This window comes from Marmota flaviventris, chromosome 2 (assembly GCF_047511675.1).
Source record: "Marmota flaviventris isolate mMarFla1 chromosome 2, mMarFla1.hap1, whole genome shotgun sequence".
Taxonomy (NCBI): domain Eukaryota; kingdom Metazoa; phylum Chordata; class Mammalia; order Rodentia; family Sciuridae; genus Marmota; species Marmota flaviventris.
The window spans coordinates 9665182-9679087 of record NC_092499.1 but is presented as its reverse complement, the minus strand read 5'-3'; the positions used below and the strand labels follow the sequence as shown (position 1 = coordinate 9679087).

At 44.3% G+C, this 13906-nt stretch overlaps 1 protein-coding gene across 1 annotated transcript in view; it reads left to right on the top strand.

Moving 5' to 3' along the window:
* Ak7 (adenylate kinase 7) overlaps nucleotides 1–13906 on the top strand; it is a 70277-nt gene that overhangs the window by 33867 nt on the left and 22504 nt on the right. Inside the window, exons 6-10 of the mRNA XM_027950919.2 lie at nucleotides 294–374; nucleotides 2899–2987; nucleotides 5588–5678; nucleotides 7159–7236; nucleotides 8871–9020. Coding sequence (XP_027806720.1) covers nucleotides 294–374; nucleotides 2899–2987; nucleotides 5588–5678; nucleotides 7159–7236; nucleotides 8871–9020 — 489 coding nt within the window. The remainder of the gene's footprint in view (nucleotides 1–293; nucleotides 375–2898; nucleotides 2988–5587; nucleotides 5679–7158; nucleotides 7237–8870; nucleotides 9021–13906) is intronic.

The window sequence follows — 13906 nt, the reverse complement described above, 5'->3', positions numbered from 1 at the left end:
GGCTGGCCTCAAACTTGTGATCCTCCTGCCTCAGCCTCCTGAGCTGCTGGGATTACAGGTGTGCACCACTGCACCAGCATTCAACTAAATTTTAACTGTGGTCAAAGACATTCCTGAATAGTGCAGAAGTGTGTTCTCCCATTTAAAGAACATTATTTCTGTCCTAGACAATACCTAAGAAGCCTGGAAGAGTTAATGAAACTTCCTTCAGTGCTCATTTTAACTTCTCAAATGATCTAGTAAACACGATTGTTAAACATTATGTTCAGCTTTTGTTCTGTTTTAACTAACAGGTCAAAAAATTCGCAACTTATGTTATTGCTGCCGGACTTCAGTATGGGGTGGAAGAAGGCATCTTACACACTTTTTTTAAGGTAGGACTTTTCAATGACTATGGATATTTTAACGTGTTTTGCGGGACTCGGGGTGGAGCTCGGTGGTAGAGCACTTTGCCTCTGGGTTCCATCCCCAGCACCACAAATAAATAATAAATAAAAAGTGTGCTGCAATAAGGAAATGCAGATTGAAGGTGGCTAGTTCCACATAATAAGGAAAAACTTGGGCATCTACCGTTACCACCTGCGCTTAGTTGCCATTATTAACCACTTATGTTCACACGCTGAGAACAGTAAAGGAAAAGATGGATTTCCTTTCACTGATGAAATAAATATTAAGTGCCGACCATGTGCCAACTCTTACAGGTACAGGGGACACAATAACATCATAAAGCCTCTGTCCTTGTGGTGCTTACTTCTAGTGGGGTAAGCTAAAAACAAAGAAGATGAAGATGTGAACAAAGACACCAGCAAATATGGAACATTTCAGAAGTTGAAACACGCTCCGAAACCCAGCAGCACAGAATAAGGTGGAGCGTGCCAGGCGGGGAGATGGCTCAGGGAAGACTTTCTAAAGATGTGGTGTCTGAGGGAAAGGCAACGAGGGAAATCACTAAGGTGCTTTCTGGGGAAAGAACATTCCAGGCAGTGGGACTTGAATGCAAAGAGCCCAGGTGGAAATGTGATGGCTGTGTTTGAGGAACAGCAGGAAGACCAGGAGGCCCAAGGAGGTTCAGGGAGTCAGGCGGAGCCCAGGTCCCAGCCACCGTGAGAGCTTTGGCTTTTTTCCCCTAAATGAGCTGGGAGACCATCGGACTGTTTTGAGCACAAAAGTCACAATCTGAAGTTTTAAAAGATCGTGCCTGTTCTGCAGCTAGGTGAGGATGTGCCCTAGTGGGGCAGGCAGAATGGAGAGGGAGGGAGACCAGCCAGGAGGGTCTGAGACCTGAGTGGAAACAGTGGTGATGCTGAAAATTGTTCCGGTCGGGGTGTGTGGGGAAGGTAGAGGCAGTGGGATTGCTCAGACTGTGAATGCAAAGGGGACTGAAAGCAGAGGACCATGAAAAGGATCTGGGTGTAAGCAGTGGACATATGGGGGCTGCAGGCTATTGAGATGGGCAGGATCGGCGCTGGAGGAGGGCAGGGCGAATGCAGTGGGAATTCAGGAGTCCAGTCTGGGCCTGTGACTGGAGATGACTGATTTCAAGCACAGATCAGAGTAGGCGGTTGGACGTAAGAGTTAGAGATCAGAGATCAGGATTGACATGTCATGTCACAGGCTGCCTCATAGAGAAGGTTTTAGATCTGTGGGACCCGACGACTTCACCAAGAGAAGGAACGTGGAGAAGATATGAGTCGGACATTCCAGTGTTTAGGGGCTCCAGGGAGATGAGAGGGAATGAGAAGCGGAGGCTGCCGGGGTGCCCGGAGGTAAGAGAAGAAACAAGAGTACTGAGAGAGCCAAGCAAAAAAGTCTCTAAAAAGAAAGAATGAAGGCTGGGGACAGCTCTGTCAAGGAGCGCTCACAAAGCACGCGAGGCCCTGAGCTCAAATCCACACTGCTGAGTCAATAAAGAGAAAGAAGGAAAGAAATCATGTCACATGCCACAGATAATCAAGTCAGATGAGACCTGAGAGTTGGCCACTGGGTTTTGCGAGGCTGTAGGACAACAGTCCCGCAGGAGTGGGTTCTGCAGGGAGCAGGTGGAGAGGAGTTGAAGAGGAATTTTGCTGTAAAAGAGGGATAGAGACAACAGGGGAGAGATAGAGGGAAGAGGGTAGTTGAAAGGCTGGTTGGATCTATTTTTTAATAAATATGACAGCTGAAGAGGATAAGCCTCAGAAAACACCCTGTCCTGTCCCCTCTCGGCCGCCCCGCCCTGCCTGACCGCTGAGTGTTGGCCTTCCAGGGCCTCTGCCGACCCTTTTGTCTCCCCCCTCTAGGCTCTTTCCCTGGGCCACTCCCCCAGGACGGGCACCAGTGTCCTCCAGACCTAGCCCCCCAGCCAGGCTCTCTCTTACACTCCAGCTCTACAGGTCCAGCTGCCCCCTCAGTCCCTTAACTCTACCTCTGAGCCACATCCCCAGCCCTAAATCCTGCAGTCACCCCCAAACCTGCTCCCCCTCCAGAGCTCCACCTCAGAAAATGGGACCACTCTACATCTAACTACCATCAGAACCCAGTTCCTCCTCCTCACCCCTCACCAGCTTCCCAAGTACTGGTCAAACCCAACTTCCCTTCACCCACCTCCTGCTTCCCAGCCTCTAGTAATTCTCCATTCAGATCAACTTTTTTTTTTTTTTTTTTAGCTTCCACGCATAAGAGGGAACATGTGGTACTTATCTTTCTGTGTCTGGCCTATTTCACTTAGCAGAATGTCCTGAAGTCACACCCTATTCCTCCTGAGAGGAGTGAATTCTAGATAAATTTCATGAGGACTGATTTATGAAGCCTCTCCTGGAGGGGATCTCTCAGCTGGTGGTCAGCTCTTCTGGAGCTGGTGATCTGCAACAGTCAGACCCATAGAACCAGGGGAAATGCTGTTCTTTGTTTTTCTTTCAGATAGCTTGGTTGGGTGAGGTCCCTGCTTTACCTGTTTTTGGAGATGGAACAAATGTAATTCCGGCAATTCATGTTCTTGACCTAGCAGGGTAAGCATTCTCCCGGAAAGGGGACTCTTCTAGATGGTTCGTGTATCAGTCTGTTAACTAATCTGTTCTGAGAACTCAGCAGTGTTGTCAAATTGGTTCTTCACCACACCCTGGCAGAGGGGACTCTTACTATCTCCATTTGCTTCTGGTGAGAATTATATCTAACTAAGAGGTCTACATGTCTAGATTTTTGTTTTGTTTTGTCTGATTTTGTTGTGATGCTAGGGGTGGAACCCAGGCCTTAGACATGCTCAGCAAGTGCTCCACCACTGAGCCACACCCTCGCCCTCAACGCTCCCCACTTTTTAGAATTTTTTTTTTTAATATTGACTTTTTACTTATAGGTGGACACAATACCTTTACTTTGTTTTATGTGGTGCTGAGGATCAAATCCAGTGCCTCACTCATGCTAGGCGAGCACTCTGCCTCTGAGCACAACCCCAGCCCTAAGGCCCTGTACTTCCGATGACAGGTTCCGGTTCATCTCTTGGGAACTTTGTCTGCAGAGTGACCCTTCTGGAGAAGAAAGAACTTGTTCTGTACACTCTGGGAACAGAGTTTGCCTTTCCTTTGTCCAGATGAGATGGGGATGTCAGGCCCACCAAACTAAATTCCACAGATCAGATGATGAACTGTCGACCTGAAGCTTTTTCTTTCTTTCTTTCTTTTTTTTTTTTTTGCAACTGGAGGTAAAGTGCCAATTCAAAAGAACAACTCTGCCTTTAAGGAAATAACTCTGCCTTTAAGTTTATTCTGAGGTAAATGTGAATGACAATGGCCCAAGAACACTAACTCAAGATACCTATAAATCAATACATCAACAAACACACCGGTGGGCCCATTAGGCATGTGGGTCGCCAGGAGATTCTCCCTACAGGTAACAGGTATTACCTCACAGCACTCGGCTTTGGGGTGGAAGGAGGCTGGAGGTCGCTAGGCTTAGCGATACATTCCAAGAGGTTTACCTAATAGTCACGGGAATGTTAGGTCACACACAGAGGATAAAAGTAAATGGTTGTTTTTCTAAGGGGCCCACCATGGCCCAAGATGATGTCCACTCTTGATCAATGACAATCATCTCTCCACAGCCGCAGGGTTCCACACAGCAAAGGTTGGACAGTCTCCAAGGTTTCCAGTACACATGTGGCTTCTTCAGAGAACTTGGCTGACCTGTCTTTCCCATTCCCCGGGGCTGCCACCCTGCCACCCAGACAGGTCCTGAGACCTTCTCCTTAGAAGACCCTGCCTTCCAGGGTCCAGGGACCCACTCCCCCACCCCAGGCATGCTCCCAGGGAGGGAACAGTTTCTGCCCTTCAGAGAGGGGCTGGTTTCCGCCCTCCCCTCATCCACTGGCCACAGTCATTAGTCATGGTCCCAGAAAGATTTACCAGGAAGCAAGTGAAACTTAGACGTCACCGCCTTTCCCCTATGTGCGTGCCTTTCAAGGCCCTGAACCTCATTTTTATTATTGTTCTTAAAGAATTTCTTAAAGTACGAGTTTCAAGTCCACCAAACCTCGATCTGCTCCAGCCTGCGTTAACTCTGGGAGCGAAGGAGCCAAACGCGCCCTGGCCTTTTGCAGACATGTGCATTGTGTAACAGGGTTCTCAAGATGTGGCTGAAAGGCTCTCTTACATTCTTAGGACAAAGTACTTAGCATCCGTCTACAACATCTTCTCCCAATAAATTAGTGAAAATGTTCTCATTATGGAACTTGGGGCCCTCTTCAGTAACACTGTTTTCTTCTTCCAAATTTCTCTGAAGATTGCCAAATACTTAACAGAAGATAAGAAGCTAAAAAAAAATCTGATAAATTAAATATAAAACAAATGTAAAATGAACTGTTATTATTTCATTTAGATGTGTGCATTTTTCTTTCATTTTACTGAAGAGGAAGCTAAAATGAATGGGGTTGGGTAGACAGGCCCTTGTGATCGACTTCTATTAACCGTAGTTCTCTCCAGAATCCTTCAATCTGCCCAACCCCTGCTCTGCCTTCTCCAGAGCTCTGGGGATTGGAAGGTTTCTTCACTTGGATTTTCTCATTTATAAAATGGGGATGGTAATAGTGCCTGTCTAGTAAGGCTGTTGTGAGGATTCAGTGGCAGAGCACCTCGGCACAGTCCTGGCATAGAGTTAAGCACTCAGAAATGGTGACAGTCAATCATTCAGAGTAGGAGAGCCCAGGCTTGGTCACTGCTGCTAGGCGACTTCCTTGAGATACTGCTTCTCTGCATCAGTGTTTCACTTTGTCAGACAACAACTCCAAGCAGTCGGGAGGTTCGTGGGCAGGGGCTTCCTGACCTAACGGGATTAAGCCTTTTCGATGGGCGAGGTGCTGCAGACTAGGAGAAGCCCAGATCCAGGGCCAGGCGGTTCTGACTTTAAAGGCTGGCTCCACGGCTTTCCTCGTAGGTGGTCAGCCTGAGAAATGTCATCCTTGGGTGCAAGGATATCCTTGGATAATGATCCCAACCCCAACTTTGTTGGCGATTAAGAGAATTTTTTAACCCTCCAAATGTCATGTCTGGGAGTGGAGTTCAGTGAATTCTAGTTCAGTCTCTCCTCAACTTCTCCTCTCTTCTCTGTTGCTCTGCAGAGTGGTACAAAACGTAATAGACCACGTGCCAAAGCTCCATTACCTGGTGGCTGTGGACGAGTCAGTCCATACCCTGGAGGACTTTGTCAAGGTACGGTACTCAGGAGTGATTTGTTAAATAGCTTTACCCCTAAACAAATATTAGGAATTCGTTGTGCTAATAAGACTGAGGACTCCTAAAATAGAATGTCCTTAAAACTAGAACTCTGTATTTGCAGTGTGTATGGGGAGTTACGACCCAAATGGCCTTCCTTCAGCCTACAAGGGGAACAGGAAGGACCGCATAGGGCTCTGGCTGAGGGGACAAACGTCACTACACCGAGGACACACGGATGACACAGTGGAGACACTGTTCTCACAGTATGGGTATGCCCAGGCTCACCAGCCCTCCTGGCCACCTCCAGGCCATGCTGGCTAATGCCACCACCTGGCAGCCTGGGGAGTGTGACCATCGCCCTGCCCCGACCAGCCTCCTCTCTCTGCGTTTGTAAGATTCGGCTCAGATCTCTTCCTCGGCACCCTCCCTGCTCCTGCAAAGCTCCCCCTCCAGCCAGAGGCCTCTCTTCCATGCTCCCAGAGTATCTTAGTCTGTCTGGGGTTATAACACAGCACTGCAGCTTGGCAGGCTTTGTCCCTCAGTCCTGGAGGCTGGGAAGTCCAAGATCAAAGCGCTGATAGATTTGGTGAGGACTCGCTGTCTGGCTTCATAGGCGTCACCTTCTCCCTGTGTGCCCACGTGGTGGAAGGAGGCAGGGAGCTCCCTCTGGCCTCTTTTATCAGGATACTAATCTCATTCATGAGCCTCCAACCTCATGAACCAATGGGCTCCCCAATCCCCACCTCCTAAATCCAACATCTCAGGTGTTAGGATTTCAGCATGTGAAGTCGGGGTAGTGGGGAGCACAGACTGTCAAGGACAAAATCATAACAAATTTAGTTACAGATGTAATTAGCTTTTATTCTCAATTCACGAAATCAGGAAAGCCTCCATTCTACAAAACAGAACAAGGGCTCCCACGGGGCTACGGAACAAGGAAACCAAATAGCAAGCAAAACGCTTATGGGTTAGCATCAGGTTAGTTTTTGTAAGGGTTAAAGCAGAGGGAATCTCCTTAATTAAGCTGACTCGGGTAGACAGGAATCTCCTGTTTGGGGGAAAAATAGTTCTGTTTGGGTCTATCTGCTTCCCTGTTTCAGCTTGATTGGGTGGCACTTAACATGGGTCACTCCATTTTGGTTAGGTCTGGTCTGCTGGGGTCTTTGCTGCAGTTCAGTCTCTGAAACAGTGGGCTCTTGTGATTTTTGTTTAGTGAGATGGTAGCACAGAGCCTCCTTTGCTGAGCTGCAAGGGCCTTATCTGTGTCCGTCTCCCTTTTCAAACTGGGAGCTCCTCCAGGGCAGAGACTGGGCCTTACTCATCTCTATCTCCAATATATTTTCAGAATAAGTAACTAACTATGTACCCTCTATGCCCTACACTCTGTTTTGGAGTATATAAATATTCAGTTCTGTTCACATTCATTTGAGAAGTTTTATATAAACTAAATAACATCTCTACTCTTCCCTAACAGTGCATCAGTAAACACACCGGCCCTGGAAAAACCCAGAAAGTACCCAAAGAAAATGCTTATCTAATCAAGGATTTAAAAGTTAGTATATAATAAATTCTTTAAACAAAAAAACCTGTTTTCTAAACCCTGCTGGTTCCTGAGGGTGGGTGGAGGCCTGTCTGCAAAAACATGTGTTCTAGGTGCTCTACTTAAAGCAGCTTCCTCTTCTAGCCTCAGTTTTCATTTGTGAAAACCCCTCAGAGGCCGTAGTCAGAGAAGGTGTGTGAACGCTGATGTGTAAACTGCTACCCGAACACTGGTTGTGTTCACCTTGGCCTGTTTCTAAAATTCCATGAGCTGAGTGAGAGTCCAACCTTTCATCACATCACAGCAACAAATAGCTTGTCGTCAGGTGGTGAGCTCTTTAAGCTTGCTTTACGATGTAATCTGGGTTTTTTTTGTTGTTGTTGTTGTTTGTTTGTTCCTTTCTTTTGTTTTCCCTAAGTACTGGGGTTTGAACCAGGATGCTCTACCACTGAGCTGCATACCAGCCCTGTTTATTTTGAGACAGGGTCTTACTAAATTGCTGAGGCTCACCTCAAACTTTCAATTCTCCTGCCTCAGCCTCCTGAGGAGCCTCCCACATGCTGAGGCCTATGTCGTGGCACCTGGCTCAAGCACCGTGTTTACATATAGCTTATTTACTGTGAGAGTGACATTTTGCCAGGGCACGGTGGCACATGCCTGAAATCCCAGTTACACAGGAGGCTAAGTTAGGAGAATTCCAAGTCCCTGACCAGCCTCAGCAACCAGTAAGAACCTGTCTCAAAATAACAAATACAAAAGACCAGGTGGGGCCTAGTACAGTGGCGCGCATACAATAATCCCAGCAGTTTGGGAGGCTGAGGCAAGAGGGTCATGAGTTCAAAGGCAGCCTCAGCAAAAAGTGAGGTGCTAAACAACTCAGTGAGACCCTGTCTCTAAATAAAATACAAAATAGGGCTGGAGATGTGGATGAGTGTTCAAGTGCCCCTGAGTTCAATCCCTGTTACATTCTTCCACCAAAAAAAAAAAAAAAAAAAAGAAAGAAAGAAAAAGAAAAAAGAGAGAAAGAAAGAAAAAGAAAACCCTAGGTGGAAGAGTGCCCTAGTTCAATCTTCAGTACCACCAAGATAGATAGACAGCTGTGGTGCTGTAAGAAGTGATACCACTGGTGGCCTCTGAGGAGCAGAGCTGGGTGGGTGATGTTTGGGGAACAGAGGGATTGTTTTCTGTTATACTTATCATTCTTTTGAATTTTAAACCATGGGACTGCATTATTTGAAAAGTATATGCTATTTAATTTTTTTTTTTAAGCACTGGGTGGGATGTAGCTCTGTGAAAGAACATTTGTCTGAGACACACAAAGCCCTGAGCTTGCTCCCCAGTACTGCCCCCCCCACAATGATTTAAAGGGAGTGGAAGTGCTTCAGGGTTGAGCCTTCAGCTCAGTGTGGAGCACAGGCCTCACATGCCTGAGGGCCCGGGTTCCACCCCCGCAGCACATAAGATAAACAATAATCATATCCTGTTATCAATAATCATATCCCTGGCAGTACTCAGCTCTGGATGAACTGACTTCCTAATTAATGCATGCATTCTGTTTTTCTTCAAGAACCGTAGTGATTTGGATCTGTTATAACTGTCAATATGAAACAAAAAAGGTGAATTTCTAATTTTACTTTAACTCTTAGCAAGAGTGTCTTGATCATTTGCTGGTCAACCTAAAAATGGAAGCACTCTTCGTGAAGGAGAATTTTAATATCCGATGGGTTGCCCAGACGGGATTTGTGGAAAATATCAACAATATCCTCAAAGAGTACAAGCAAAGCAGAGGATTATTGGTAACTATAATCATTTCTTATTTAAACTTCTGATTTAAGCAAAATAAAGGAAACTGACTTTGGGTGCGATTATACCAATCAAAGTATCTTCTTTTTCAAATATCCAAACATCTAACTTCAAGTTGTTTTTTAAATTTGACAAATTTGTCCAGGTCTGACAATTTACATGCATGTTAGTTACATTAATATTGCCAATGGAACATTAAACATCTTAAAGTGAGCTTTGAAAGTAAGAGTTATGCAAATTGAGCATGATGGTGAGCTCAAGAATAATTGTGGCAAAATTGTCTATGCAAGGAAATGTACCCAGGTATCTTACTGGCTGGCCAGTTTCAGGGGAAGGCAGGTTGGACTTAGCAGAAGTCTGTAAACTACTTTGATTTCTTTCTACTGGCCAGAGGATTCACTGGTTATTCAATACTCAGAATCTTTCAAGGTAGGTATTCTTCTTGAAAAATTAATTAACAAATAAAAATTATTTATCAAATAAAACAAATAAAAATATTTATCATATACAGCCTGATGCTTCAAAATATGTATCCACTGTGAAATATGGAATGTGTAAATTAATTAATGTGCATTAGTTGACATACTTAACCATTTTTTGTGGTGAAAGATAGCTACACTAGATATTCTTTTTAGTTTTGATTTTTTTTTTTTTTTTGCAGGAGGGTACTAGGGATTGAACTCAGTGGCACTCAACCACTGAGCCACATCCCCAGCCCTTTGATTGGTTTTTAAAAATGTGTTTATTGGTGCATTATTAGTTATACATAATGGTAGGGTTCATTTTGACATGATCACACACACATGGAGTCCCCAGTACCTCCTGTTTCCTTTCCCTCCTCCCTTACCCTCCTCCCCTTCCTCTACTGGTCTTCCAGTTATTTATTTATTTATGCTTTATAAATTTACATAAAGGTGGAATTCACTGTGATACTTTCATACACACACACACAGCGTAGTTTGGCCAATTTCATTCTGTAATTCCTCCCTTTCCTCATCCCTCCTCCTCTCCCCTTAGTCCCCTTCTCTACTCCACTGATCTCCCCTCTGTTTTGTGGAATCTGTCCTCCCTTTCCCCCCTTGTTTTGCTCCAACTTCTGCATATGAGAGAAAACTTTTGACCCTTGACTTTCTAGGTCTGGCTTATTTCACTCAGTGTGATGTTCTCCAGTTCCATCCATTTACCAGCAAATGTCATAAATTCATTCTTCTTTATGGCTGAGTAAAACTCCACTGTGTATTTATATCACATTTTTAAAAAAATATTTATTTTTTAGTTATAGTTGGACACAACACCTTTATTTTACTTATTTATTTTATGTGGTGCTGAGGTGGAACCCAGGGCCTCGCACCTGCCAGGCGACTGCTCTACCGCTGAGCCACACCCCAGCTTTCACATTTTCTTTATTCATTTATCTTTATTCATTTATCTGTTGTGCACCTGATCTGGTTCCATAATTTGGTTTTTATTAATTGCACTGCTACAAACATTAAATGTTCCTGTATCACTATAGTATATGTTGATTTTAGTTCTTTTGGACAAACACCAAGAAGTGGGGTAGCTGGGTCATATGGTGGTTCCATTCCTAGTCTTTTGAGGAATCTCCATTCTGCTTTCTGAAGTGGTTATATTAATTTGCAGTCCCACCAATAATGTATGGCTGTATCTTTTCCCCACGTCCTCTCCACCATTTTTTTATTATCTGTGTTCTTGATGATTGCCATTCTAACTGGAATGCAATGTAGTTTTGATTTGCATTTTCCTGACTACTGGGAACATTCTTTCACATTTTTGTTGGCCATTTGTTTTCTTCTTTTGAGAAATGTCTGTGTAGTTCTTTACCAGATTATTGTTTGGGTTATTTCATTTCTTGGGTGTTAAGTTTTTCGAGTTCTTTATATATTCTGGATATTAATTCTCTGCAAGAAGTAGCTGGCAAAGATCTTCTCCCAGTCTGTAGGCTCTCTCTTTGGGCACTCATTTCCTTTGCTTACAGAAACTTTTTAATTTGCTGGCATCCCACTTTTTGGTTCTTGGTTGTATTTCTTGAGCTTTAGGAGTCTTGTTAAGGAAGCTGATGCCTGCACCAATTCATTGACCCTGGGTTTTCTTCTAGCAATTGCAAAGTTTCTGGTCTAATTCCTAATTCTTTAATCCATGTTGATTTGACTTTTGTACAAGGTGAGAGAGGGATCTAGTTTCATTCTTCTACCTATGGATATCCGGTTTTCCCAGCACCATTTGTTAAAAAAAGCTGTCTTTTCTCCAATATATATTTTTGGCACATTTGTCGAATGTCAGATGACTGTCACTATGTGGATTTGTGTCTGTGTCTTCTCTTCTATTCCATTGGTCTTTGTGTCTCTTGTGTTACTAGAGCTCTGTAGATGATTGAGGTCAGGTGTCGTGATGTCTCCCGTGTCCCTCCTCCTGCTCAGGACTGCTTTGACTATTCTTGGTCTTTCATTCTTCCACATGAATTTTAAGACTGTTTTTGTTGTTGTTGTTGTTGTTGTTCTAGTTCTGTGAAGGATGTCATTGGTACTTTGTGGGGAGTGCATTGAATATGTATATTGCTTTTGGTAATGTGTCCATTTTAACAATATTAATTCTGTCTATCCAAGAACATGGGGAGGGGTCTTTCCATCTTCTAAGGTCTTCTTTAATTTATTTCTGTAGTATTCTGGTTTTCATTATAGAAGTATTTCACCTCCTTTGTTAGATTTATTCCCAAGTGGGGTTTTTTTTTTTTTTGAGGTTATTGTGAATGGGATATTTTTCTTGATTTCTTTCCCAGAAGATTCATTATTGGAATATAGGAAAGTTATTGATTTACCAGTGTTGATCTTGTGTCCTGCTATTTTGTGAATTCATCAGCTCTAGAAGTTTTTTTTTTTCCCCCACATAATCAATGTTTTAAGGTAGTTTTTTGTTTTTGTGATGCTGGGAACCAAACTTAGAGCCTCATGTTCAGATAGGTACTCTTATCTCTACATTATAGATGAGGAAACTGGGGTTCAGAGAGATGAAGCAACTTCTTCAAGGTCACACAACTACTCAGGGATTCAAACTTAGGATGCAGACTTAGTAAGAATCGTCTCATTTCACCACAGTGCCTCTACACCTCCTGCTCTGAAGTCAAATAAATGCAGCACCTGCCCAAATCATTGGGCTAATCCCAGGAAAGTGTTCTAAAGATGAAAGTAGGTCATTCGTAAGAAAATGCTTTGAAACTGTAAAATAGCCTGTGAGTGAAAAGTGTCACCATTATCACAATTACTGTTCATGGAAAGCTGCAGCTAAGCAAGCGCAGTGTTCCCATGGTACTCCGCAGGGCATGGTAGCTTGTGCTGCTGGTGTCATTTGGGAGGCTGAGGCAGGAGGATCATTTGAACCTAAGGGTTTGGGGCCAGGTTGGGCTGCAAAGCAGGACCCTGTCTCTTAAAAAAAAAAAAAAAAAACTTAGCCGAAGAAATAATGATCCCTGTAAAGTATCTGCATTCCCTGATGGGGAGATAATCCTGAGGCAGTGCACAGCCAGCCCTAGGTGTTAGACAGTGTTTTCCTCTGGAGGTCAATTGTAAAACAGCAGCACGAGCTTAGAGATATGACAAGACACAGAGACCATATGGTTTCTGATTAGCAAGACTGCACAGAACATGATAGAAGGAATAGTGTATCTAAAAACTAAACAGAGGGCTGGTGGTGGGTAGAGCTCTTGCCTAGCATCCCCAAGGCCCTGGTTTCCACCTCCAGCACTTCAAAATTAAAAAAAAAAAAAAAAAAACTAGACAAAGTTTATCCATCCCTGGGCACCGGCTAGCAGCATAGAATAGGAAGCTGCCAGGCCCGGCATAGGAAGCATTCTGCCAGCAGCATCCCATGCCTCCATCCAGGACGGGGTCTCGAGCCATGCCCTCCCATGACCCCAGCTCCTCTAGCAAGTCTGGGTGACCACTGCTGCAGAGACACACAGAGGAAGCCACTCAACAGGCAGCTCATCCCACTCCCCTTGTTCTGATCAATGTTCAGCAAGCAAACCTGGGCCGACTTGGCTGCCATGCTTATCTGCTCTAGGGGAGGAAAGTGCCAGACCTGTGGACTTGGAGCATTCCGAGTTCTGTGGCAGCCATGCTTCTCCTTATAAGTAGATGAGTGACCAGATGCAGAAGCTAGAGGGAAATAAAGGAAAGGGGCGGAGGCCTAGTATATAGTGAAGGTAAAGGGAAGAGCAGTAATGGAGGAGGAGGAGACGGAGAGGGGAGCAGAGGGTGGGGAAGGGGAGGCAATGAGGATGGATTCTTTAAGAATGTATTTTATGCATACACAAATATGCCACGGGGATTTTACCTTTATGCATAAATAAAAGGAATTGATCAGATATAAATAAATGATGAACAAGCACATGGAAGTGTAGTAGAGAAAGGAGAACGGGGGAGGGGAGGGAAGGAAAATGGGGAGGGAAAAGGAGGGATAGTGACTGAAATCTCATCCCATGCGGGTCTGAGTCTGTCCGGAAAAACCCAGCTACTGTGTGTAACTATAAAGCTCTAATAAAAAATCAAATAAAGACAACATCTTATATGCTGTCAGTATTAAAACAGTGAAAATTCGTTTGTTATTAAAAAGAAGTTAGATGTAATAATTAGGGATTTGTACCTATAGTATTTACCAATTTATAAAATCAGATATTAAAATCACAACTATATATAAAAAGTGAGTGAATTGCTTCCTGTTTCATACCTGGCTGGATAAGGTGAGCCCACCCAAGGGACAGGATCCATCCTGTGTACATGGTCAGTGAGGCATATAAACCTGCCCAGCTGACAACTGGGCCTCAGGCCTTGGCGACTGCACCGAGACTATCCAGGGGCCCAGT